The sequence below is a fragment of the Marmota flaviventris genome, chromosome 19 (assembly GCF_047511675.1).
Source record: "Marmota flaviventris isolate mMarFla1 chromosome 19, mMarFla1.hap1, whole genome shotgun sequence".
Classification (NCBI taxonomy): Eukaryota; Metazoa; Chordata; class Mammalia; order Rodentia; family Sciuridae; genus Marmota; species Marmota flaviventris.
Window position 1 is genome coordinate 32371913 of NC_092516.1, and position 25316 is coordinate 32397228.

At 38.0% G+C, this 25316-nt stretch overlaps 1 protein-coding gene across 9 annotated transcripts in view; it reads right to left on the bottom strand.

Annotated features, from left to right (window-relative positions):
* Positions 1–25316, bottom strand: part of Trrap (transformation/transcription domain associated protein) — a 114021-nt gene that overhangs the window by 85232 nt on the left and 3473 nt on the right. For 8 of the 9 annotated variants that reach the window (XM_071605575.1, XM_027953212.2, XM_027953213.2 and 5 more), the window contains exons 4-18: positions 20344–20454; positions 18977–19081; positions 17588–17671; positions 15593–15649; positions 14915–15040; positions 13507–13584; positions 13245–13333; positions 12318–12414; positions 10200–10338; positions 7035–7113; positions 4825–5059; positions 3711–4077; positions 3524–3621; positions 2876–3070; positions 2185–2376 (exon numbers count right to left, since the gene is read on the bottom strand). In XM_071605575.1, the coding sequence (XP_071461676.1) occupies positions 2185–2376; positions 2876–3070; positions 3524–3621; positions 3711–4077; positions 4825–5059; positions 7035–7113; positions 10200–10338; positions 12318–12414; positions 13245–13333; positions 13507–13584; positions 14915–15040; positions 15593–15649; positions 17588–17671; positions 18977–19081; positions 20344–20454 (2052 nt within the window). Of the gene's footprint in view, positions 1–2184; positions 2377–2875; positions 3071–3523; positions 3622–3710; positions 4078–4824; positions 5060–7034; positions 7114–10199; positions 10339–12317; positions 12415–13244; positions 13334–13506; positions 13585–14231; positions 14261–14914; positions 15041–15592; positions 15650–17587; positions 17672–18976; positions 19082–20343; positions 20455–25316 lie in introns of those variants that run through there. The other variant, XM_071605579.1, reaches the window with a different exon arrangement.

The following is a 25316-nucleotide window of genomic DNA, read 5'->3' on the forward strand; positions in this document are numbered from 1 at the left end:
CTCAAATAAAAAGATTAAAAAAAAAAAAGGACTGAGGATGTGACTCAGTGGTTAAGTATCTCTGCACCTCTGGGTTCAATCACTGGTACCAAAAAATACACACACACACACACACACACACACACACACACACACAGGATATATAGGTTTCCACCAGTCTGGCTATGAAAAAATCATTTAGACGGTTCCTATGCTAACATGTAGTTACATGACATTGGCTAGTAGGAACCAAGGGTCTACCAGTTCTGCAGTTCTGGTAGATATAGTCCTTTAAAGGACTACATAATCATGTAAGATGAAAGAAGCTTATTTCCTCTAATACTTTAAATGCAAAAAGTAACCTAAAGGAACTGAAACATAACTACTAATCATTACCAAATGTGAAAAAACCCCAAAAGACAGGGTTTGGAGGCTGGGGATGTAGCTCAGTGGTACTGCACTTGCATAGCATGTGCAAGGCCTTGGGTTCCATCCTAGCACCTCAAAAAAGAAAAAGAAAAGGGAAATTAAAGATACAGGATTTTGGAAGACTTAGTTGAAAAGATGTGACCATGAGGGTTTTCTGTAATTTGGAAAAAAAAAAAAAAAAAAAGATTGGCTTATAAGAATTTTAATCAACATTTTAAACCAGATTAGCTTTTTAGTTTATACTTCTAATCTTGCTTTTGACATGTCACAGGCAAAATTTAACATGAAATCTTTCTGTATGCATATTTTAAGTGAACAGCACTGATACAATTACAAACTTCTTATATATGGCATGGATATTTATTTTACAAAATAAACCAACTACATGTTATTCTCTTGACAAAAAGTTTTAAGGAATTCATTCCTTGAATATTTTTCTTGAACGCTAATCCAACATCCTAAGGTTAAGTTTCTCCTATTAAGTAGGATTCTTGTTTTTTTGGGTTGTTGGTCTGTATAGTTGTATGTAATACTGGCAAAAAATTTAAATATTTGAAGACACTGAATTACAAATGAATATTTTATAATTAAGAAACAAGTATTTTCCTTTTATGTTAACAAAAATAATATTAACGTTACCGACAAAGAATTACTATATAACTGGAAAAAAGCAAGGAAACCATCCTGTAAAACTAATTATCCCACACTTTATATCTTCCTGTCAGTTTACTTATTTACTCTTCAAAATTCCCCCTATAGAAAACATCACTCTTTAGACACACTTGGTAGTAATATTCAACTTTCTACAGGAACTAAAATATTTTGCCATAAGTGGAAATTTTTTTCCAGTACCAGGGACTGAACTCAGAAGCACTCAATCACTAATCCACATCCTCAAAAGCACTCAATCACTAATCCATTTTTTGTACTTTATTTAGAGACAGGGTCTCACTGAGTTGCTTAGCACCTCGCTTTTGCTGAGGCTGGCTTTGAACTCACGATTCTCCTATCTCAGCCTCCCAAGCCACCGGGATTACAGGTGTGCACCACTGTGCCAGCAGAAGTGAATTTTTAATGAAATTTTTTCTTTTACCACCTGCTCTTTCAGCAAGTGACATAACTATGGATAGATTTTAGCATTTGCAAGAATAAAATAATTGATAAGATTCGATTACCTAGGGTTAGTCATTTATTTAAAAGAAAAAAAAAGAAGTTTGATAAGACAGATTTCCTGTGAGATAATCTTAGAAAGGAATAACCTAGAAAGAATTCTTGATCTAAAGTGTGTGTGCATGGAGAGGTGGTACAGTCCTAAAATGTGCTATATACATACTGCCACAGACAGCTAAAGAGAAAATACACAGAATCTAAATAACACAGTTCTGGTAGATATGATCCTTTAAAGGACCGTATTTTCCTTCCATATTCTTTTGCATCATTTGACTTTTTAAAAATAAAAAACACACTCCTATTTTACTAGTGTAATCCAGAAAAAGAAATTGAGTTTATAAAAGAAAAATAGGGGTAGCAATAATAACACAGTTGCTTACCCGTAAGAATTCTGAATGTTTCATATTAGGTCACCAGATAAATACACTAAATTCTGTTTAGAAGCATACGAATTGTTTTTCATACCTGACCTTATTTGCTGAAAATCTTTATTAACCCAAAGAGTACTTTATACATATAAAATAATCACTGTTCAAAAGTTTTAGCATTAAAAAAAAAAGAAAGGACCCTGAACAAAACTGCTAGTCAGATCTAAATAAGAATTACCTTCAGCATTTGCTCATTTTCAGCTGCAAACAGGGAAACTGAGCCAAAGACCAACTTAAACAGTTTGAGGTACAGGTTAGAGAGCTCCACGTTGGAGCCCATCTCTGGCAGGCGATCCAGGAGGTATTCCACCAGAATCGTGGCAAACAGAGCCGAGGTAGTAGGATTTGCCAAAAAGGAATTGGCAACAATCTGTCCAAACAAGAAATACTCATGACAAAACAAAAACAAAAACAAATACCACCCTTCCAAAGCAGCTTTAAGACAAAGTAACAAGGTTTCCAAAAACCAAAGCCAAAGTTAAACCTGTATCTGACAGGCCAAGAAATTAATTATTCACCAAAGGAAACTAAAGAAACAACTGGCTGAGCCTTCAGGAACCAGCTCACTCTGAGCATTCACGTGTTATTTCACCCTCACTGTCAATACCAAGAGCTTGCATTTAACACACAATTTCTTCTTCTTCTTCTCTTCTTTTTCATTAAAAAAAAAAAAAAAAATTAACTTCTAATGAGAGGAACTCAGATCTTCTGGAAACTTTTTTCAAATGTTTAGCTTAACATTTCTCCGAATTTGGCTCTTAGGTAGTACTTTATTTTTTAAATCCTTAACATAATGAAATAAAGTATTCAACACATAAACAAAATACTTTGAAGTGAATGTTGGAAGAATGCAAAAAGGAGCCTTATACCTGAAGAGCATAATTTTTTGAGATTCTTTCCACCATGTAAGGGACTGTAGTTTGAAAGATTTCTTTAAATGTTAAGGGATTCATCATGGTGAAGACGCCAGCAAAGTGTTCCAACACTTCCTTCTCTTCCTTCATTCTAACAGTCTGGCAGTTCGCTACTCGAATGTATGTTTGTCCATTTCCTGCTATCTGAACCTAGAATAGGGGAGAATCACCCACAGGCATTAAAACTGACTGAACTTCCCCAAACATACTTCATTACAAAATCATATAAGCTACATACTTAAAAGAGGGCACTTGAATTAGATAATAAATGTCCTCCCTTAATTCTTTCTCTGCATAATTTTGGAAAATAATTTCAAAAATAATTTAGGTTTCAGACCAGAAACTAAAAAATAGTAAATAAAAATAAATCTTATGTTTCTACTGTATTCTATTTGAACCATCCCCCTAAAAAAAATGCAACATTCCGATTCTTATACACAAGAATTCTCACTAAAAAATGCAACGCTAGCTTGCACAACAAAAGCAAACCTGGGCATACAGACACCGTGGACCATCCAAACAGTCCCCGTTCCATCACCAGCACCTCTAATCCTAAGAGGCGTCTTCCACACTCAACAGCCTGCTAGGCGGGCACTTCCTTACCTGATAGATATCTAAGGCCTGCATTGCATACTTCACAAGTTTTATGTAAATCTGAGTCTCTTTGGGTTGTAACTGCTTGTTGGGAATGAACTGAGCTTCTGGAAAAGAGAGAGCAAATTAAATTAACACGAATAAAACCTATCTACTAAAAATGTCACTGGTCCAAATAATTTAAGAGCGCAATTACCACCAGGTGCTTTACACGAAGTTATGCCCCACGTGATCGTCTTGACACCACAGACTAAGGTTTTTACCAAACTTCGGCAATCTGTAACCTGGAACGTCTGTTTGTCTTCCTTGTCCTTTTCTCCTTGCTTCTCAAAGGGAGGCACAGGGGCCGGGGTCACAGGGGTGGCTGGGGTAGGGGGTGGGGGTGGGGGTGGGGCAGGGGCCGGAACAGGGGCAGGGGAGGGGGCAGGACCAGGGGCCGCAGGGGCAGTGGGAACCCCAGGCAGAGCTGCTTCCACAGCTCCAAGTTCAGACTGAGGCTTGCACTTCTTAAAAATGGCAGAGAGCTGATACCGAGCAATGGTGTGGAATTTGAGAACAAAAACCTAAGAGAAAGAGAAGCCAGGTTAAGACAACAGTCATTAACAGGCCACACGATCCCTTTGGATGACAAGAAAAATAGAATGTCACTGAAACACCTGAAGTCATACCTCTTGTCCTCCTCACAAAGGAGGCTGAAGCCTGGTAGTCTCTGAGCACTTTTGTGCCAGTCACAAAGGAAAAGAGACGTGCTGCGTCTTCCCTGTGATTACTATCTTTGTTTTACCCAGGAAGAGCCTGGCTCAGGAAAGTGAGTGAGTGGTCTGGTGAGCAGCACCAGGATTTGAGCCTGAGTGCAGGACTTACCCTCCTAGGGTCATACTACCATCTGCTGGCCTCAGGGATCATTTTTCACCCCTCACCAAGGCACCCACTGAGATCTCCCCAGAAACGTCCACAGCCGAGTTAAGCCTTGGCTACTCTGTCCCACAAAATAACCCTGCCAGGAAATCACCTGCCAGGAAGTACATTCAGAGCTTCATGAGCTGCTTTACTTAACATTCACAGCAATCATGAGGAGATTCCAAGATTATGCCTGGTTAGAAGATATTAAACTGCCACAGAGAAAGCAGTTCACCCAGGCACACTTAGCTAATGGAAGGAGGAGCTGGGATGGGAACCCAGGCGTTCTAACCCATGCGACCAAGCTCGGCACTCAGCTGTCTCATGAACTCTCCAGTAGAGCACTTGTGTTAAGTTTAGCCATGTGCAAGACAGAGCACAGGACAGACACTGCCTCTTAGAACCAGTACCTCCAGCATCCGCATGAGGACATCCCTCCCGTTGCCACTTTCCTGTTCGCTCTTAGACCGAATGCAGTCCACCAGGTTTAGCAGGAGCTTGCAGGACATCGTCTGGATGCTGCTGGGCAGGGACTCATCATCGATGTTCTTAGCAAAGAGCTGGACGGCGAGGGAGAGATCACTAAGGGGCAGGTGCTGTCGAACGTGGTGCACGAGGTCGGCCAGCGTGCTGTAGGCAAGGGGCCTGTAGGCAGAGATCCCCCCACTAGTGCTTATTCCCCTTTGCCACTGTGTACATCACTGTCTGCACTGGCAGCACCACCACTGAGACGGCACAGCAAAGCAGAGGTCTCCCACAGCTCCAGTTCCCCCACCCACTCTCCCAGCTGACTAAAAGGTGCAAGTATTAACTCGATGCTTAAATTATCACTTTCCAAGTTAAATGGTTGACTTTTATGCTGTCATAAAGTTCCTAGCAGACACTGGCACATATGGTGAACCCACCAGAAACAATAATCACATGACCTGCATCTGTGTGGGTTTTATATGTGAATTAAATAGTGTATGTGAATTAAAACCTATATATTATGTCCATATTGTAGAAATATAATAATAATGGTCAAGCTATTAGTTCTTTTTTTTAAATATTTATTTGTTTTAGTTTTAGGTGGACACAATATCTTTTATTATTAACGTGGTGCTGAGGATCGAACCCAGTGCCTCATGCATGCTCCGCGAACGCTCTACCACTGAGCCAGAACACAATCCCAGCCCCAAGCTATTAGTTCTTTACTCACTAAAAATGTGGACTCCTGCCACACGCAACTCTGGGCATGAGGAATAAATAACACAGTGACCCTGTCTGGTAAACAGAGCCCCCACCCTCATGGAAAGGAACAAATAAGAAATAAACTATACAAGTGTTGGGGGAGTGGGGGGTGTGCCTGAAAGGGGCACTGTGAGAAGGACCAGCTGGGGAACTATGCTGGGATGCCAGGGAAGGTTCCTTTGAGGAACACTGAAGCCAAGACTGTGAGGACAAGAAGGGACCATAAGGCAAAAAGCCAGGAAAATTTCCAGATGAGGAAACTAGGCAGACCAAGGGCCTGAGGAGAAGTGCCCACAGTAGCCAAGGAACTACAGGAGCCAGTGTGGCCGCAGGAAGTCGGGGAGAGGAGTTACAAGGCCAAAGCCGCCACCGCCGCCACCACCGCAGCAGCAGCAGGGACAAGTCAAGGAGGGAAAGAAACGTGAAAACTCTGTAACAAGCGAGCAAAGCCAAATCTGAACTCCTGTGCGGTGGTCAAAAGTTGGGTTTTTTCTAGGGACAAAAGAAAGTCACTAAAAGTTTCAAGCAAGAGTAAAATCATTTGTTGCCCAACTCCAGGCAAGTTCAACCCCAAACTGTAAAAGAATGCCTTACTGGGCTGGGCTGTGGCTCAGTGGGAGAGCACTTGTCTAGCATGTGTGAGGCACTGGGTTCGATTCTCAGCACCACATATAAATAAATGAATGAAATAAAGGTCTATCAACAACTTAAAAAAAAAAGGAATGCCTTACTTAATATTTTTTATAAACACTATAAGGAGTCTACGTCATATTCAAAACATCCTGTACATTTCTCAAAGATTCATCACATATCCCTTACTGGAGGCAAAAAAATAATCATATTGATGCATTTTACACTGTAAAGATGATTGTTAATTTTCTCCTTAAAAACAGTGACTATTACCATAATACGTTACTTTTTCTAAAGCGTAATAACATACACATGTATTGAAATAACACATTAGGTACTAGATAATTATTTTCATGTATCAGTTAAAAAAGTCAATTTAAATTTTCAAACAAGTATTAGAAATAAAGACTAGAAGAAAATAAACCAAAATATTAGCAATATTATTTTAATTTCCTGTGTAAGACCAAAGACATTTTCTTTTTTCTTGGTAGGTTAAAAATACTCTTCTTAACAATGTGTTATTTTAAAAAAAAGAAAAAAACCTAATAAAGTTCTACCTACAATTTAAATGAAGACTCTGATTTCTACTTTAAGCAAGGGTATGAAAAACAGCCTAGGCCTTTCCAAAATTTCCTATTATTCAAATTCAGTAAGTCAAAGCCTAATAGCCTACAATTGTTGAAACACTCAGAATACTAAGTGCCAGTACTTGCTGCCCCTGGCATTTAACCTTCCAGATATCATGGGTCTAATTTCATACCTCAGAGTTTCTCGAGCAGTATATCCTGAGCCAATTAGTATGGATTCATCAAACAGCTTGTCCATGCAAGGAATGAACTCTAGAAAACAAATATGCATTGTGTATGTCACCAACATGACCAGTTAAACATCAAATTATCTCATAGTACTTTCACAGCAATCACTGGGCAAGTGATATGGACTTGAAAAGGGCTAGAAAAGGGACCAGAAACGCACATGTACCATTCCAGGTAAAGGCACTGGCTCTGCTGGGCCACACAAGCCACCTGTCCCTGAAGATGCAGTCAGGGTCATGTTCAGAGAATGAACTAAGAGTAATTAAAAAAAACAAAAAAAAAAACCCAAAAGGATGTTGCAATTCTGGAACAAAGCCAGCCTCAGCTTCAATAAGTAAAATGAAGTACATATTTCACCAGGAAAAAGTTAGTGCAGGTCAAAGTAGTAAAAGAAATGTCAACACAGGAAGGACACATGCACATCCCTGGTTAACTTTCTAAGCAAGACAGCACGAGAAGTGTTAAATGAAAACAGCAAGAACAGTCCCTTCTGAGGTCAGAGGGAAAATGTGGCTGAGAGGCAGGAAGGCACACAAGGAAAGGAGCAAAGGCTCAGATGCCGAATGCTGGAAGACTGGCTAAGGGACGAGTAAAAACTGAAAGCAAAGGGAAAAGGTAACAAGAAATCAAACTGTGCAGCCAAGGGCTTCCAGATCCTCCCCGCGGCCCCAAATCAGAATCTCTAGAAAATAAAGAACTTTGTTAAACAGTGAATGGTGGTGTCTTCAAACCACTGGCTCTTCAGAATCAGTGCAAACGGGCTGCCATTTGATATTGTTCCACATGTCAAAAAAAAGTAAGGCAAGAGTAAATGTTGGTAGATCTAACTATGACATACTTTTTTTTTTTTAATATTTTGAGAGTCTTTAAAAGTTTCTTTCAATCAACTTTTTTGAAAAGAGATACTGTTTCCTATTTCACTTTTAGAAATTACTATCATCGGCTTCGTATAACCTGTCATACAGTATCTTGCTTAGGGAAAAACAAAACAAAACCTAGGTACAGCAGCTTAGGTAGGCCTGCAATCCTGGCAACTCGATGACACTCTCAAGCAACTCCACAAGACCCTGTCTCAAAATGAACGGGATAAGACAGACGAACTGGGGGTGCAGATCAGTGGTAAAGTGCTCCTAGGTTCAACCTTCAGAACCCCTCCCCAAAAAAGCCTATCAGAAAAGAGACCCCCCCACATACCTGTTCCCAAAAAAGGAAGATTCTAACAGCTAAATTCCACGTCTCACAGGATCAAAACTTGGAGGGTGGCAGCTTGGAAAAACAGTAGTCCTGGCAAATAGGTGTTACCAAAGACGCCAAGCTTTAGGCCTCAAAAAGGCCTGCTTCAGCAGTGTCGGATCAGGGAGTAGTTATCAGAAAGCACGAGGACGGCACTGACACAGTGGAAACCTCCACTACCCAAGTCCAAAAGCAGCTCCCAAATCCTCATTGACATGTAGCACGGATACTGGAGAGTAATCTGAGAATGGCACTGAGACAGAATTTCTCCATTTCAGTAAATGGATTAAAAAAGGTTCCTCTTAAAGTTCTTCCATTGTGGTATCACACAGAGAGGAACACACTAAGACAAAAACATAAATCACAAAGGAAGTGTCACCAAGCAAAGGATGTAAATGACACAATGTTCTATTCCTCCACCTTAAGCAGGTGTGTATTCTCTAATTTTTAAAAAAAATCACATTTCTTTTGTGATCTTTGCTAAATGTGTCAAATTTAAAAAACAAGGGCGGGGGGGGACGGTTAAAATGTGTATATTTTGTGAGTGTGACAGAGAGAGGCTGGGGATTGAACCCAGGGCTACACATGAACTCTTATCACTGATCTACACGTCCAGGTCCTCCTGGAAAAGGTGAGTATGTGCTTTCCAGCTACATCCACATACATTCATCACTATAACATAGTTTCGTTTTTCAGTACTGGGGAGCAAATCCAGAGCTCGTACATTCTAGGCAAGCACTGTATCACTGAGCTATCTCCCCAACCCTTTTTAAGTTTTACTTGAAACAGAGGTCTCATTAAGTGGCCCAGACTGCCCTTGAACTTGCAGTATTCTTGCCTTGGCCTTTCAAGTTGCTGGGATGACAAGTGTACAACACCACACCTGGCTATAGTTTGAATTTAACAGCACACAAAAAAACTGCACCTTACTATATTAACTGGCAGACAAGCACAGAGACTGTACCCTTCCTTTCTTGTTTACCAACTACATAAGGAAGCCAAGTCTTGGTTTTATGCATGGCCTGATTTATAAACTGGTGGCACATAAAACATTAATGGGGAAAATGATTACCATCTCTAATGTTAGGATATAACTTCAATCTAACATTTTAGGCATATCAAATATGCAAAAATAGTAAACTTATAAAAATCCATGGTAATGAGAGAAACAGTGTAATTACCAGATTAGCAAAAAGCAAGAACAACTCATCATTTTCACAACATGGAGAATGGAAATACTGTATTTTGTTCGACCTTTAAAGACTGATAGCTGTAAGAAAGCAAACGGATGTTGGCTATTTCAAAAGATTTACAGCCAAAGTCAGAAAAGTACCAAAAAAATATTCAGAATAAAAGCTATGCTAAGGAAGTGACTACTTTAATTATGATATATGTATTTTTTTATTTTATTTTTGGAGTACCAGGGATTGAACTCAGGGGCACTCGACCTCTGAGCCACGTCCCCAGCCCTATTCTGTATTTTATTTAGAGACAGAGTCTCACTGAGTTGCTTAATGCCTCACTTTTGCTGAGCCTGGCTTTGAACTCACGATCCTCCTGCCTCAGCCTCCCAAGCTGCAGGGATATCGGCATGCACCACTGCACCCGGCTAATTATGATATTTTTGAGAAGATAAAGGCAAAACTCTGGCACCAGGCAAGAAGAGAGAGAGGCAGAGAGAGGGAGGTGATAAGGGGAAGGCAATCACAGATAGGAAGGTAGAGAGGAAGAGAAAACAAGAAAAAGAATAAACCAAAGACAGCAGTAAAGAAGAAAGGAAGAGGGATGTGGAGATTCAGCAGCACAGTGTCAATTACGACCAAGCCCCACCCCCAAAGATGGCAACAGGGTCACAAAAGCACTCAAAGACGACTTACGGTTTCTCAGTTCTGTGGTGAGGATGTGTTTTGCAGCAATAAGAAGCTCCTTTCTGAGGTGTGCAGTCTCTGCTGGACAATTTGAAAGTAACTGTAACATTCCTTTCACCATCTGCTGAGAATACTTAGTCACCAACTCCTGTGAAAGTAAAGAGTAAAATGAAAGTTACACTGCTGGGGGGTGTTAAGAAAAACCCAAATTCTATCAGCTTTTTAAAAATTCAGAAAGACATAGCTTGACTCAAGGGACACTCAAAGTAACAGGCATACTAAAAAAGGAATATCCAAATGTTTCAATTGTGTGCATGCACACACGCACGCGATTGTGTGTGTGTGTGTGTGTGCCCACGAGTGCGTGCACACACACTGCCTTTCGGGAAGCCATGTATGGCAATACAAACAGCCATTCTTTTACAGAGTGGGACTGTGGATGACACCACTGTACTTTCCTGTGTCTTCCAGAGTTTCAACAATGAATGTGTTGCTTCCTTATTGGAGGAAAAATAAATGCTAAAAAGTGTTCCAAAAGTACTCTTTACTTGGTCATTTCAGGACGGGAAATTGAGAATGACACCAGAGATAATGCTAATAACACAGAATAGCTCTAATCACAGTCTCCCCTTGAGGGGTCACAGAAGTCTATTCACCAAGGGAACTCAAACACCAAAGGATAAAAAAAAAAAACTGAATTAAGTAAGTCAAATGTTCTATTTTCTTATTGTAGGTTATTATTCTCTAGTTAAATATATGAAAAAAGAAAGAAAGAAAAAAAAAAGCTTTTAAAGGTAGTTTTTATTCCTGACAATTTAAAATGTGCTTTTTCATTTTCCTAAAGTAAATCTACCAAAAAAAAATTACAATTCCATTGCTATAGATCGGAAATAAATTTATTCCGTACTTTGGAGTAATCATGACTATTTAAGTATTTTATCCAAAGGAATTTTATGACTGATGAAAGAATAAGATCTATTTTTTTTCCAACCCTTACGACTTAACTAAGACCACAATGAAAACAAAACAAAACAAAAACACTCTACAGGCTCCTTGAAAAAGTACCTAAAACTTCTATCATGGTTTGATTTGGTAACACCCTGTGCAGTTCCAAGCTCTCCGGCACCTATTTGCCTCAACCATAACTTCTAACGACAGAAGGTCAGTGAACCACATATGGCCACATGAAAATCTGTGTGCAGATGTTTATTTATAAGAGCTTTATTCACAATAGCCAAAAATCACACACACAAATCCAGAAAGACAAAAAAAAACCTTAGTGGTTTGCCGAACTAGAGTGTGGGGAAAAATAAAAGTGACTCCTGAAGGGTATAATTTCTTTGGAAGGAAAAAGGGTTGTACCAGGAAAAAATAAATAAATAAAAATCTGTAAGTAAATTAAAAACCATTCCATTTTACAATGTGTAAATTCTCAATAAAGCTGTATTCATATTAATGTCCTAACTCTCAATGTGATAGTAAGGAAAGGTCTTTAGGAGATAAAGTTAAATGACATCCTAAGGGTAGGAAACTAATTTGACAAAAAATATGGGCATAAGAGGGGAAAAAAGATCTCTTCACCATGTGAAGACCCAGCAAGAAGGTAGATACTGTCAAGTAATAAAGCAAGGTCTCACTAGAAACCAAACCCTTATCAGAACCTTGATCTTGGACTCAGCCTCCAGAATTTGAAGAGAGAATACGTTATATTGTGTAAGCCACCTAATTTATGTGCATTTTGTTAAGAGACAGCTGAGCAGACCTACTCAGCAATAAAAGTATTTCAGCCTTAATAAAATAAAAAGGACAAAACCCAGCATTCCTGCTAAGTGAAAAAAACCAGATTCAACTAATCCCACACACTACCTGATTCCATTATGAAGACACTAGAAAAGGCAAAACTACAGGGACAGAAACAGATCAGGGCTCGCCAGAGGTGGGGATATGAAGAAGAAACTAATTACAGATGTACATGAGAACATTTTTTTGGGTGATGAAAATGTTCTGTATCTTGATGTGTTGACAGTCACCAACTACAAACAAATATCAATTCAAAGAAGTATATATTCACAAGTGGTGAATTTTATTGTATGTAAATTATAGCAAAACAAAAGTTAAGGAACTAACCTGGTAAATTCTGATGATATAAGCTAAAAATGACAATGTTTTAATCTGGGCAGCAATAAAGTCAGCATACAATTCCTTGTTGTAAAGCTTATGTTGCCTGAGGAAAGTGAATAAAATTTACAATATGAATTAGTTCTTATTCTTTAATTAATAGATTAATAGTTAATTAACTATATATAACAATTAGTAGGCTCAAAGTCTGTTTCTACATAGACAAGAAAAACACAGCAGCAACATAAATGCTTACACACTTTTATGTAGTTCCAGGTAACACAAAGGGCTTAAAGCCCCAAACCAAACATTTGGACAAGTCAGTCCAAACAGTACCATGAATTCCATAAAGCCAACACGGGACCATCCACTCCAACATGGAGTATTAGTGTACCTACTGGCTCACTGCAAGCCCTATTCTGGGGCCCTGGGGGTTGTTAGAGGCAACTCCTCCTTAGATCCTGCTCTTACACACCTCTGCCAGACAGGCTGCAAATCAAGACAGGTCTAAGGAGGAATGCCCCACAGCTTGAGACAAGCCCCTGAGGATGAATATGGCTGGCCTATTCACAGATTTGGGGTTTCAGGAGAAAGGACACCAGGAAGTAAGGAATACTCCAGTTCTCATGCTGAAGTCTTCAAGGTGAGAAAGGCTGGGACATCCACAGTTACAAGTGAGTGCAGTAATGCCTAATCATACTTCTAAACTTACAGGATAACAGAAACCAAAACATCTCATCTTTTCAAAATAAGGAACTAAAAAAATATGATTATTATCACTGAAACACAAGTTCAAAGTCAAAAGCACATATAATTTCACCAAAATGTTAATGCCACAAATTTTCACATCTTAAGAATGACAACGGCGAGTATAATATTACTTGAAGGTAAAGGTGCTGCTGCAGTCAGCTACACCGCCATCAAAAGACATCTCACCTGGCTTGTGCAGATACCTGAATTGCAATGGTATTCATGATCAAGGGCACAAACTCAGCAACGACATTGTGGATATTCAATTTGTAGAGCTAAAAGCAAAAACATCAAATGTTCATGCTTTTGCATTGTTACAAACAAATTATTTGGCATACCAAAGAAACTGCAGAATTCAGTACATTAGCTAGTACGTCCGTCATATACATCTTTCTGTTACAAAAAAATTTTGCCAAAAAACCAAGATGCTAATATGCAGTACACATACCTGGTACATTAATACAACAATAATGGGCAATTCTGCCAACACTTTCAAAGAAAGTGATCCTCTTGGAATGATGGAATGCTGTAAGACAGAAAGAGAAAGAACTGTGGTTATCACTGTGGCATTTACAATAGCCTTAATAAGCATCACAACATCGAAATAGAGAAAACACAGACACATCTTTGTAAATATCTATAACAAAAGATCCAAACTATTTTGAAAATAAGGTATATGGAACTATCATTAATATAAAGGTTTTTTATATTTTCGCCATAATTACTTGTAGTAAAAACTTCAGGAAAATATGTCAAAAAGAGATTCAAATAACCTAAGAAGAATTTTAAGCCAATATTATTTTACTTAAAAGAACAGCAAAAAGTACAATTTATTCAGCAGTATTATCCAAAGATATTTAAAAACAGAAGACATTTATAATAAATAAAGGAAATAATTGAGTAATCTTATTAAAGTCTCAGAATAGATAAATGTCAGACCCAAAATACAAATGTGAACAGACAAGCAAAGAAAATTAAAAGAAATATAAAAAGAATGATACACAGAAAAGTTTCTAACTTAAGAAGTGCTAAGGAGTGAAAGCTTTATTTTACTTAGTCTTTCATTCACCCTAGCACAAACTGAAACATTCTACACAGTCATTTCAGTAAAACAAACACAAATATTAAAATATTATTGGGCTGGGGATGTGGCTCAAGTGGTAGCGCGCTCACCTAGTATGTGTGAGGCACTGGGTTCCATTCTCAGCACCACATTAAAAAAAAAATAAACATTTTAAAAAAATAAAAAATAAAATATTATTAATTCAATCATATGAACATAAGTCACATTAAAGACCCAATACACACTACATATGTGGCACTACAAAATAAGAGCCTACAGACAATATAAGCAATTCACAAAACCCCACAAGACAGGTTTTTCAGATAAGCAAGAAGAGCAGAACAAAGGTTCAGGAACTTTCCCAGAGTCAGAAAACTTGAGTGCTTATGGTGAGACACCAACTGGTGCTTTCTGCCCCCTGAGCCTTTGTGTTCAGTTACTGAACTACAATTTTATTGGGACTTTCAAAGGACTTGATTAATGTCAAAAGACTCAAAGCTAAGGACAGGCAAAGTCCCTTAAACCTGGCCTGCTGCTCTTCCCAATATGAGAGTCTAATTCTCTGTGACCATTTCCTGGCATCAGTGGTACCCAATGGTTCACTTTCACCACATCCAGGCTGCACAGCAGAACCAGTGATGCTCTGCCAGGCACAGTGGTTTACGTGTATTAAATGCCTCTAGGTGATTAATGAAAAAAAAAAACTTAAGTGGCCTAAAAGATTAGTATCTCATTCCTCTAAAGTGGAGGAGCCCCAGGTTAAAACTAATCCCAGAAGGCTGAGAAGACTCACCGTCCGGGTCTCACTGTCCTCCCGCTCAGGGTTGACCTTCACAGCAATGGTTGTGATCATACCAACCATTTCTGGGGGAGGCACTGTGTTCTCGGGAATCACCTGAGGGTTCTCAAAATAGCGGTTCTACACAAAAGGAACAGAAAATGTTTGTTCTAAAATCAAGTACAAAATGCCTCAATAACATGTCCAATACTTAGTGGAAGAAACCAAAATGCTTATGAAGTGTTCTTAAATATATATATATATAAATTCAATGATATACTAAAGTACTGAAAAGCCATACCACCTCCCCAAGGCTTCAAGACTAGGAGCTCAATCACAAAATGCACAAAGTAAAAAATAAAAACCCCAATGTCAAGGGTTGCTTACAAGTGAAAATAGTGGATGATTTATTTGCTGCTTTTTTTCCAAAATTTCTACAATAAGAATATACTGCTACAATAAGAATACATAGAATGTAAAAAAATGAAAGTATTTAAGCTAAATAAGATCAAAAGAACTCCTTTTTTGAATGGTTGACTTATCAATGTAAGTTTTAACCATCACTAAACATTTCCCATTCTAAAATTAGCATCCCCCAATCATTTCTCCAACCAAACTACTCCAAATTATCTTTGGAATAAGGAAACAACAAACAAATATGACTAATAAATTCAAACCATAGTAAAAACATACCACTACTTTTGGAAGCTCCTTATAAATCTGTTTCACAAAATCCAAGAAATGATGAATCTTAAAAAAAAAAAAAAGAAAATAATACATTCATTATAATTTATTAACAAAAAAATGCTTTCAATAAGAAAAACTTTAGGGCTGGGGTTGTGGCTCAGTGGTAGAGCGCTTATCACATGTGAGGCACTAGGTTTGATTCTCAGCACCACATTAAAAATAAAATTAAATTAAAGATATCATGTCCAATTACAACAATTTTTTTAAAAGAAAAACTTTAATAGTTTTAATGTATAAGAACTCGTAAAACAGGTAAATAAAATGTCAGACATGATATAAAGAGGCAGTGGATAAGAACACACACAATAAGAAATATAAATGCAAAGGACAAATAAACAGAAAGTAAGTTTCTGTTTCAGAGATTTGTTTCTAAAAGAGCAAAGAGATTTTGCCCTTCAAAAAATAATACACTACGCTTGAGAAAGACTCTCATGATACTGAGGGAATCATAACTCCTGAAAACTTTCTAGAAATCAACTTAGCAGTTTCCAAAATTAAAATTAGCAGTATACATCAGAAGCATTAAAACCTTTGACTTTATAACTCTACTTCTACAAACTTATCTATAAGATAACTCCAACCATAAACAAAGATGCTCAGTAATGGTTAAGAAGTAAAAGGTAAATATACCTTAAATATCTTAAAAAAAAAAAAGGATACCTATAAGAATATTATGCACACTTTAAAAATTAACTTTATAGCCAGGCATGGGGGCAAATGCTTGTAATCCTAGCAAGTTGGTAGGCTGAGGCAGGACCACAAGTTCAAGGTCAGCCTCACCAACAAAGGAAGACCCTGTCTCAAAACACTTTAAAAGAAGGATTGAGGATTTATGTAGCTCAGTGGTAAAGTACCCCTGATTCAATCCTCAGAACCAAAATTTTAAAATTAAACAAAAAACAAATTAACTTTTTAAGTTGGGCATAGTGGCACACACCTGTAATCCCAATTATTTAAGAGGCTAAGGCAAGAGTCTCACAAGTTCAAGACCAGCTTGGTCAACTTATCTCAATCTGGGGATATAGCTCAGTGATACAGCATCCCTGGGTTCAATCCTCAGTACCGAAAAATAAATAAATAAATAAATATCTCTATAAAAAAATTTTTTTAGTATTTTTTTTTTAAGTTATAGATGGACACAATACCTTTATTTATTTTTATGTGGTGCTGAAGATTGAACCCAGTGCCTCACATGTTCTAGGCAGGTGCTCTACCACTGAGCTACAGCCGTAGCCCCAAGAATTTCTTATGATTGGGAAAATGTTTACACATAATATGAAAGTAATAAATCGCAACATAAAATATTCCATACAGTATTATCAGAATTCTGTGTGAAATATACATATAAAGTGGGAAAAAGAAAATCACAAAGATATTAAATATTGCTAAGATGTCAGGAATTCTATTTTATCTTTATGCTTTTAATTTCCAAATAATCCACAGAGAAGATATTCTCTTAAATATGGCTAAGACAGTGTGTTTATTGCTTACTACTGTAGGTAGGTGCCAATCACTGAGCTAAGAACTTTAATTTTATACACAAATCTTCAGACATTTGAGAACATGTCTCCATGTTATGGAAAAGGCTCTAAAAGACAATGAGTTCACCCAATGTCACTCAGCTGCAGAGTTGCTTGGTTTAGATCCAAATCCAGCCCGGACTTCAGAATTCCCACCTTGTCAACATCAGATGTGTATGTACCAGGACAGTCCACACAGACCTGCTAGCGTGACTGGCTAATACATTTCAACTACTGAGCAAATTCAGCAAGATATTGATACATACATTTTTTTAAAAGCCCCTGATGAATCCACAAATAATTGCCTCCAACTTGGGCTATATTTTCTACATTGTCCAATCAACTTTTAAGAAGTAATAATTTTACACAGTAGAAGGAACTTGCTGACACTTTATAAATGCTATCAGGATAAACAACTTACTTCTTGTGTGATTGGTGGCCTGAACTGTTTGTGTAGCTCAATAATTATTCTTAGACAGATAAGAACATTTTCTTCATTTTCAGTCTTTAAAAAAAGAAAGACATTTTTAAAAAGTTATGCTTCCAAAGAGTTTTAATCTCAAGATAAAAAACAATTTTCTAAGCATTTTATGCAGACACACACACCCTCTGTCAACTAAATTACATATAACTTGCTGAAAATTCATAAGCCCATAGAATTCAGCTGTCCCAGTTGTCCATGGTCTTTGGTAGATTATCAAGGGCATTCCACTTGTAAGCTGCATGAGAATGACACTCTACCATTAGATACACTGGCATATTTGGCAAGTCACACCATAAACTAATGTCTTAATGGCCAAAGTTATCACTGTTCACTGCTTGGAAATACAGGTTAAGTACCCCTAATCCAAAAATACAAAATCCCAAACTTTCTGAGCATTTGACCTGATGACCCAAGCAAAAAAGTCCACACCTGATCTCATGGGATGGGTCATACTCAAAACACAGGTGCACTAAAAATATTGCATGAAACCATCTTTTGGCTACATGTATAACATGTATATGAAACATACATGAATTTCATATTTAGACTTGGGCTGTATCTTTAAGACTTCTCATAAAGTATATGAAAATATTCCAAAAAAAAAAATCCCAAATCCAAAACACTTCTGGTCCCAAGCATTCAGGTAAGGGACACTTGTACTGCCCAAAGACCTGGAAAGGACAAACAACTACCAGTTCACCATGGACTGGACCCTGGGCTGAGCACTTTATGAAAGTTCTAAAAATGAGGGGTACCACTCACATTTTACATATGAGGAAGTAAAGACTCAAGAGAAGTTAAGCAATGTGGCCAACATGGTACAGCTAATAAACAGCAGAGGCAAGATACGAATCCAACTCTATCCCTCTCCAAAGATCATTTTTCTAAGGAGCCCCAAAACACAATAAACTGTAAACACATCAAGACTAAGAGGAGCAAGAAAATAATATTAGGGATTCATTCAACAAGCATCAAATGGATTCCGGAAGAGTTCATGACCTTCTTCATAAGCACCCACTATCATAAAGCATTGTGCTTGAAATACAAACTATAAAAAGCACTGTGCCAACAAACCCTGTGCTGAATATTTTGACCACCACCCAACTTATTTTCCACCAAGTCTAGTCAATTCCCAGCGACCAAAAAAAGTTCAATTAAGAAGTCTGTCTTAAAAAGAAATGGGGAAAAGTGAACATACGACACATTTTTATTCACATAAATGAGAACTTTAGTGAAAAGGAAATCGTTGTATAGAAGCAAATTTTACTTAAAAAACACACTGATACCTTTGAATATAGCTATATAATAAGAATTCTTAAATATTACCTCTAAAAAGCGAAACATCACAGACAAAACATTTTTTGTATGAGGACGAAGATGTTCATTAGTTGGTATTCTGTGAATTATTTCAAGTACTAGCTTCCGCAGTTGCTGGCAAAGAAAAATAAAAGTGTAAAGATAAAATATATGCAAGATATCCAAATTAATTGTCTCACATTGTATAAGTGTCACACAGCTATCGGCATAAAATAAGATGGATCCATAAAATAAGATGGATCTAATTTTAGAAGGAGTCCTGTAAATTATTTACATGTAAGCCAAAGTGTGTACTGAAAACTTTTTATTTTCAATATTTCTACAACTGTGTACCAAATCAACTAAGTTAACCTTTCCTTTCACAATGTATCAGTATTTCTAGCAAAAGGACACAAGCAAGTGAAGATGGAGTATATCTAAGACGAAAGAGCAAAACGTAAACTGAACTTAGTTTAGAACCTCCCCTCATCATCTCCGTTTAGCTCCCATAACATGGTACAATCTTGTCACCTTGCGCCTAAGGAATATTCCCCACAGGCTATACTAAGCTTTCATAGTTCTATCTATGGAGCTGACAACTAGGCAGGTCAAATATGTAAGTTCTTAAATTGGTAAAATACAAAAATGCTCCCTCTAGCAATGAACTTCCACGAATATTATGGCAATATTTTAAGTTTATTTTTAAGAGCTAAATAGTTCTAGAAAAAGTGGCATAATGGGAATGTTCTAAAATTATCAAGTGGAGACAGGGTGTGAAGAATGGGACTGCAGAGAGAAAACGGAATTAGCCATGAGTTATAAGAACTGAAATTTAATAAGATTAGCATTGGTAATAGGTGTGGAAATTGGTATCATTCAATTTTTTTTTTCCTTGATACATGTTTGAACTTGTCAGGGACATAGCTCAGTTGGTAGAGTGCCTCGCATGCACAAGGCCATGGGTTCAATCCCCAGCACCACCAAAAAAACGAAAAATAACAGTGAACAAATATACATTACCAACTGGCAAACAAAAATAATTTTAATTGTAAAAGAAATGGCCTGGCAGAGCACAGTAATCCCTACAACTTGGGAGGCTGAGACAGGAGGATCACAAGTTCAAGGACAGCCTCAGCAACTTAGCAAGGCCCTAAGCAATTTAGTGAGACCCTGAGGATGTGGCTCAGTGGGGAAGCACCTGAGTTCAGTACGCAGTTTAAAAAAAAAAAAGCCTAGACAAAACCAACCTGAGGAGGAAATGGGCTTGACCAAATTATCCAAAAATGACAAAACCTTTAATTTTCAGTGGAACCCTAAGTTTTCTGAATTGTTTTCATTCATAAATGTTTGCAAGCCCACAGCATGACATTTTCCTCTGATACTTTTTAACGGGTTACCTGGGCTGGTTTCTCCTGAAGAAACTGGACTTCTCCGTCTTGGAGAAATGTAAGAAATCGAGGGATGATATGTTCTAGGAATGTAGAATACTGAGGAGATGATGTTACATTCTAATTAGGCAAAAATAAAAGAAAACTCCATTAGTTATAAGCTCATATTGCATTTCAAATTCACATTTTATAATGATCTCAAAGGAATACAAAACATTTTCACAGAGCCAACAATAATTCTGAGTACTTTAGATGTTTTTGTAGTAATAAAGTTTTAAATAAATTAGGATGATTGTTACTTCTGAAATCCAATTTAAGAGAACAAAATTTACTGTTAAAATTAGAAGTACTGAGCAGGGCATGAGTATAAAAAAGGGCGACAAAAAAAATTCAGTATGATGGGAGAAGAATATAAAAGAAAGGGGTTAAACTTTTACCATCACAACAAGCTAGTGAGCAAGGCATCTGGGCAGTTAAATGCAGGGCAGAAGATAAAGTTTGGGGGTCGTTGCCAGGCAAGGGGCACAGGCGTATAATCTCAGGGACCAGCAGGCTGAGGCAGGATGACTGCACAGCCTCATCAACTTAGTGAGGCCCTAGGCTGTTTAGCAAGACCTTGTCTCAAAATAAAATAAAAAGGGCTGAGGACGTGGCTCAATGGTAAAGCATTCCTGGGTTCAATCCCCAGTACCCTCCCCCACAAAAAATGGAGTTTTGACTATCATGTATGGAAATCTTAGAAGACAAGTCTATAAACAACGGGACAGAAAAACTGGCGAAAATTAGAAAGCAGAGTGATGCCCCAGATGAGGAAAGGAACTACTGCAATTCCTGGTCTATGCAATAGAACATCAGTCTCCCAGAGCCAACTCCAGGCACACAGAATACCACATGGGGGGCAGCCCCCAGCACAGTACAGCACCTAAATAGTTTCTCCCAAGTAGACTGTCACCTTTCATCCCAAAGCTCAGGGCATTTTATAAAACATTTGGATTCAAGGAAAATCAAGAATCAACAAATGGAATGGTATCAAACGAAAAAGCTTTTTCACAGCAAAGGAAACCATGAAGAGCGAGCTTACAGAATGGGAAAAACTTTGACACCTGCACCTCAGATACAGCATTAATCTCCAGGTATATAAAGAATTCAAAAACTTCATACCAAAAAAAAAAATAGTAAATAAATTAAAAAAAAAAAAAAAAAAAGCCCCAATCAATACATGGGCAAAGGAACTGAACAGGCACTTTACAGAAGAAATAAAATTAGTCAACAAATACATGAAAAATGTTTTAACATAGCAGTTAGAGAAATGCAAATTAAAACTACATTGAGATTCCATCTCATTTCAGCCAGAACGGCAATTATCAAGAATACAAATAACAATAAATGGTGGAGAGGGTGTGGGGGAAAAGCTATACTCATAGACTGCTGGTCGGACTACAAATTGGTACAACCACTTTGGAAAACCTGGAATAAAACCACCATTTGACCCAGTTATCCCATTCCTCAGCATATACTAAAGGACTTTAAATCGACATACTACAGTGATGCAACCACATCAATGTTATAGTGGCTCAATTCAAAAGAGCTAAACCTATGGAACCAAAATAGGTGCCCTTCAACAGATAAATGGATAAAGAAAATGTGGTATATATACACAATGGACTACTAACGAATAGTAAAGAAGAATCAAATTATGGCATTTGTTAGTAAATGGATGGAACTAAAGGCTATCATACTAAGTGAAGTAAGCTACTCCCCCAAAACCAAAATCTGAGAATGTTCTCTCTTACTAACACACAATGCGGGGGCAGGGAAGAATAGAAGTTAGTTTGACTAGTCAAAAGGGAATGAAGGTAAGGGGAGCTGGGAATGAGAAAGATAGCAGAATGAATCAACATAACTTTCCCTAGGTTCACTTATGAATACATGACCAGTATAACTCCACATCAAGAATGGGATCCTAGCAAGTTATACCCCATGTATGTATGCCAAAATACAGTCTACTGTCATGTATATCTAAAAAGAACATTTTTTTTTAAAAGCATTCAAGGAAAAGAGAGTCAAGATCTAAATTAGAATGCAGAACTGCCTTGTTATCAGAAAGTCAAGCACATCCACGTTATACCTCACACTAACTACTGATCACAGAGTTTTCAAATATGAATTTCTCTTTAAAACAAAAACAAAAAACACTTAAGGCTAGATGACTAGGTATGGTGGCACACATCTATAATCCCAGCTACTCAGAAGCAGAAGCAGGATAATCCCAAGTTTAAGGATAGCCTGGATAACTCAAGTGAGATTGTCTCTCAAAATAAAATTTAAAAAGGATGTAGCACAGTGGTAAAGTGCTTGCTCAGTACTCACAAGGCCCTGGGTTCTATTCCCTAGTACTGGGGGGGTTGAGGAGGGGATAGATAAATGGACTGATACACATACACACACACACACACACACACACACACACACACATCTTGTCAACTGCTGATGATAATTCTAGTATTTAATTCTTTGAAGAACTCAGTCAACTGAAATTATTTAAATCAAGTATTTATATCACACAGATTTCAAGTCACAATTTTAAAAAGTTCTCAGTACACTACTTCACTTATTTAACCGTGTTAATTTAATCAACGCATCTGAGACCAAAATGCCAGGAACTCACTAACTGTCATACATTAAAAAGGAGAGTAAATCCTCAGAAACTCAAAAGGGCCAGACCTTAATCCAGCTCACATCATGTCAACATGTGTCTGTTCCTGCAGGTTTAGAGAATGCCACAGGATTTCAGCCTCTCAAATAAACTTGCCAGACTATGATTCTCCCATAGGGTTCCCTCCAATAAAATGTAGAATGCAGACTTATCCTTTTTTACCTTCCACCTCTTTTTATATAAAGTTTTTAACACCTTGCTTTAGTAGCTTGGGCAAAAGAGAAATCTCCTGGGGTTGGGGTTGTCTAAAATGTGTCAGGCACTGGGTTCAATTCTCAGCACTGCATACAAACAAAGGTCCATCGACAACTAAAAAATATTTAAAAAAAAAAAAAAAGAAAGAAAGAAAGAGAGAGAGAGAAATCTCCTTAGCTAGATCTCTAAATATCGCACAATTTTGTTCTCAGCTCAAAGCTAAAAGTTCTTCAAAATTTCTATTAAAAAACAAATACAAACTAAAATACTATCCATTACCATAAACAGAAAAGCATAGAATTCAATCTTACTGGTGTTTCTTTTTCTGTTTTTGTATTACTGGGGATTGAACCCAGGATCATTTGATCCCTGAGCTACATCTCAGCCCTTTTTATCTTGAAGCAGGGTCCTCCTAAATTGCCCAGGCTGGCCTCAAACTTGTAATCCTCCTACCTCAGCCTCCTGAGTAGCTGGGTTACAGGCATGCCCCACTGCCCCTGGCTTCCCACTAACATTATTTAATCTTTATTAGTCCAAAAGACCAAGTAGTAGCCAGGCACGGTGACGCAGGCCTGTAATCCCAGCAGCTCAGGAGGCTGAGGCAGGAAAATCACAAGTTCAAAGCCTGCCTCAGCAAAATCGAGGTGCTAAGCAACTCAGTGAGACCCTGTCTCTAAATAAAACACAAAATTGGGCTGGGGATGTGGCTCAGTGGTAAAGGGCCCCTGAGTTCAATCCCCAGTACAAAAAAAAGAGAGACCATGCAGAGGCTAAGAAACATAGTATTTACTGTTCTTAACCTTATCAACTCCCAAGAAAGGTTTTATTATCCACACATTAAAATAAGACGTAAGACTTTCTCATCTGTTTATTAGACTAACCCAGATGAACCATAAAGTTAGGCCAAATAGGAAATAGCTTTCTTCAGGTGTTGGACAAGAGGTAGTACTAGACCATAACTTCTAGAGAAGGCAAATTCTCAAGTTGAGCCCCATGAACACTCAGACCTCTGCCCAGGTACAATTTCCTGATGACACTCAGCAAACTCGGACCAAGTGGAGCCCAGATCTGCTGAGCTGTGGAGGCAGAGCCCCAGAGAAAAGTGAACCACTGGATGGTGAGGGGATGACAACCTTCTGTGAGTCCTTGAGGCCTTAACTGAGGGCTGAACTGCACAAACAGTTTAGGTAATACTACCTAAAGCACGGCTTTAGGATTGAGAAATAAATGGAAGCACTAGAAATCTAACAAGGTTAGAATGTTGGAGTTCAAGCCTCAGGAGAGTGCACAAACCCACTTAATACCATGAGAACATCTTAGACATCAGAGATTCAGCTGAGGAAGGAACATGCCCTAAAGCAAGGCCTCTTCTAGACCAGCCCAACAAACAAATGAGATCAGCCTAACAACTGAACTGCCTAGGACAACAAATACATCAACACTCTTCAGGAGATAACAGAATCTAGAATTCCTACGTCATTTCACACACAATGTCCACTGCATAATAAAAAAATACTAGACATGCAGAGAAAAAGAATGTGAAATGACCCACAGGCAGCCCAAATGTTGGATTTAGTAGACAAAGACTTTAAAGCAGCCATTATAAATAGTCATGTACCAAGTAATGTTTCAGTAAATAATAGGCCACAAACATAATGCTGGTTTCATAAGATTTTTTTTTAACATTTATTTTTTGGTTGTAGTTGGACACAATACCTTTATTTGATTTATTTATTTTTATGTGGTGCTGAGGATCAAACCCAGTGCCTCATACATGCTAGGCAAGTGCTCTACCTCTGAGCCACAACCCAAGCCCCTCATATAAGATTTTTTTATATATATATATATTTTTTAGTTGTCATGGACCTTTATTTTATTTATTTATATGTGGTACTGAGGATGGAACCCAGGGCCTCACACATGCTAGGCAAGCACCCTACCACTGAGACACAACCCCAGCCCCTCCATTAAGATTTTAATGGAGCTACAGCTGGGTGTGGTGGCACACCTATAATTGCAAATATTCAGGGGACGGTAAGAGAATTGCAAGTTCAAGGCCAGCCTGGGCAAC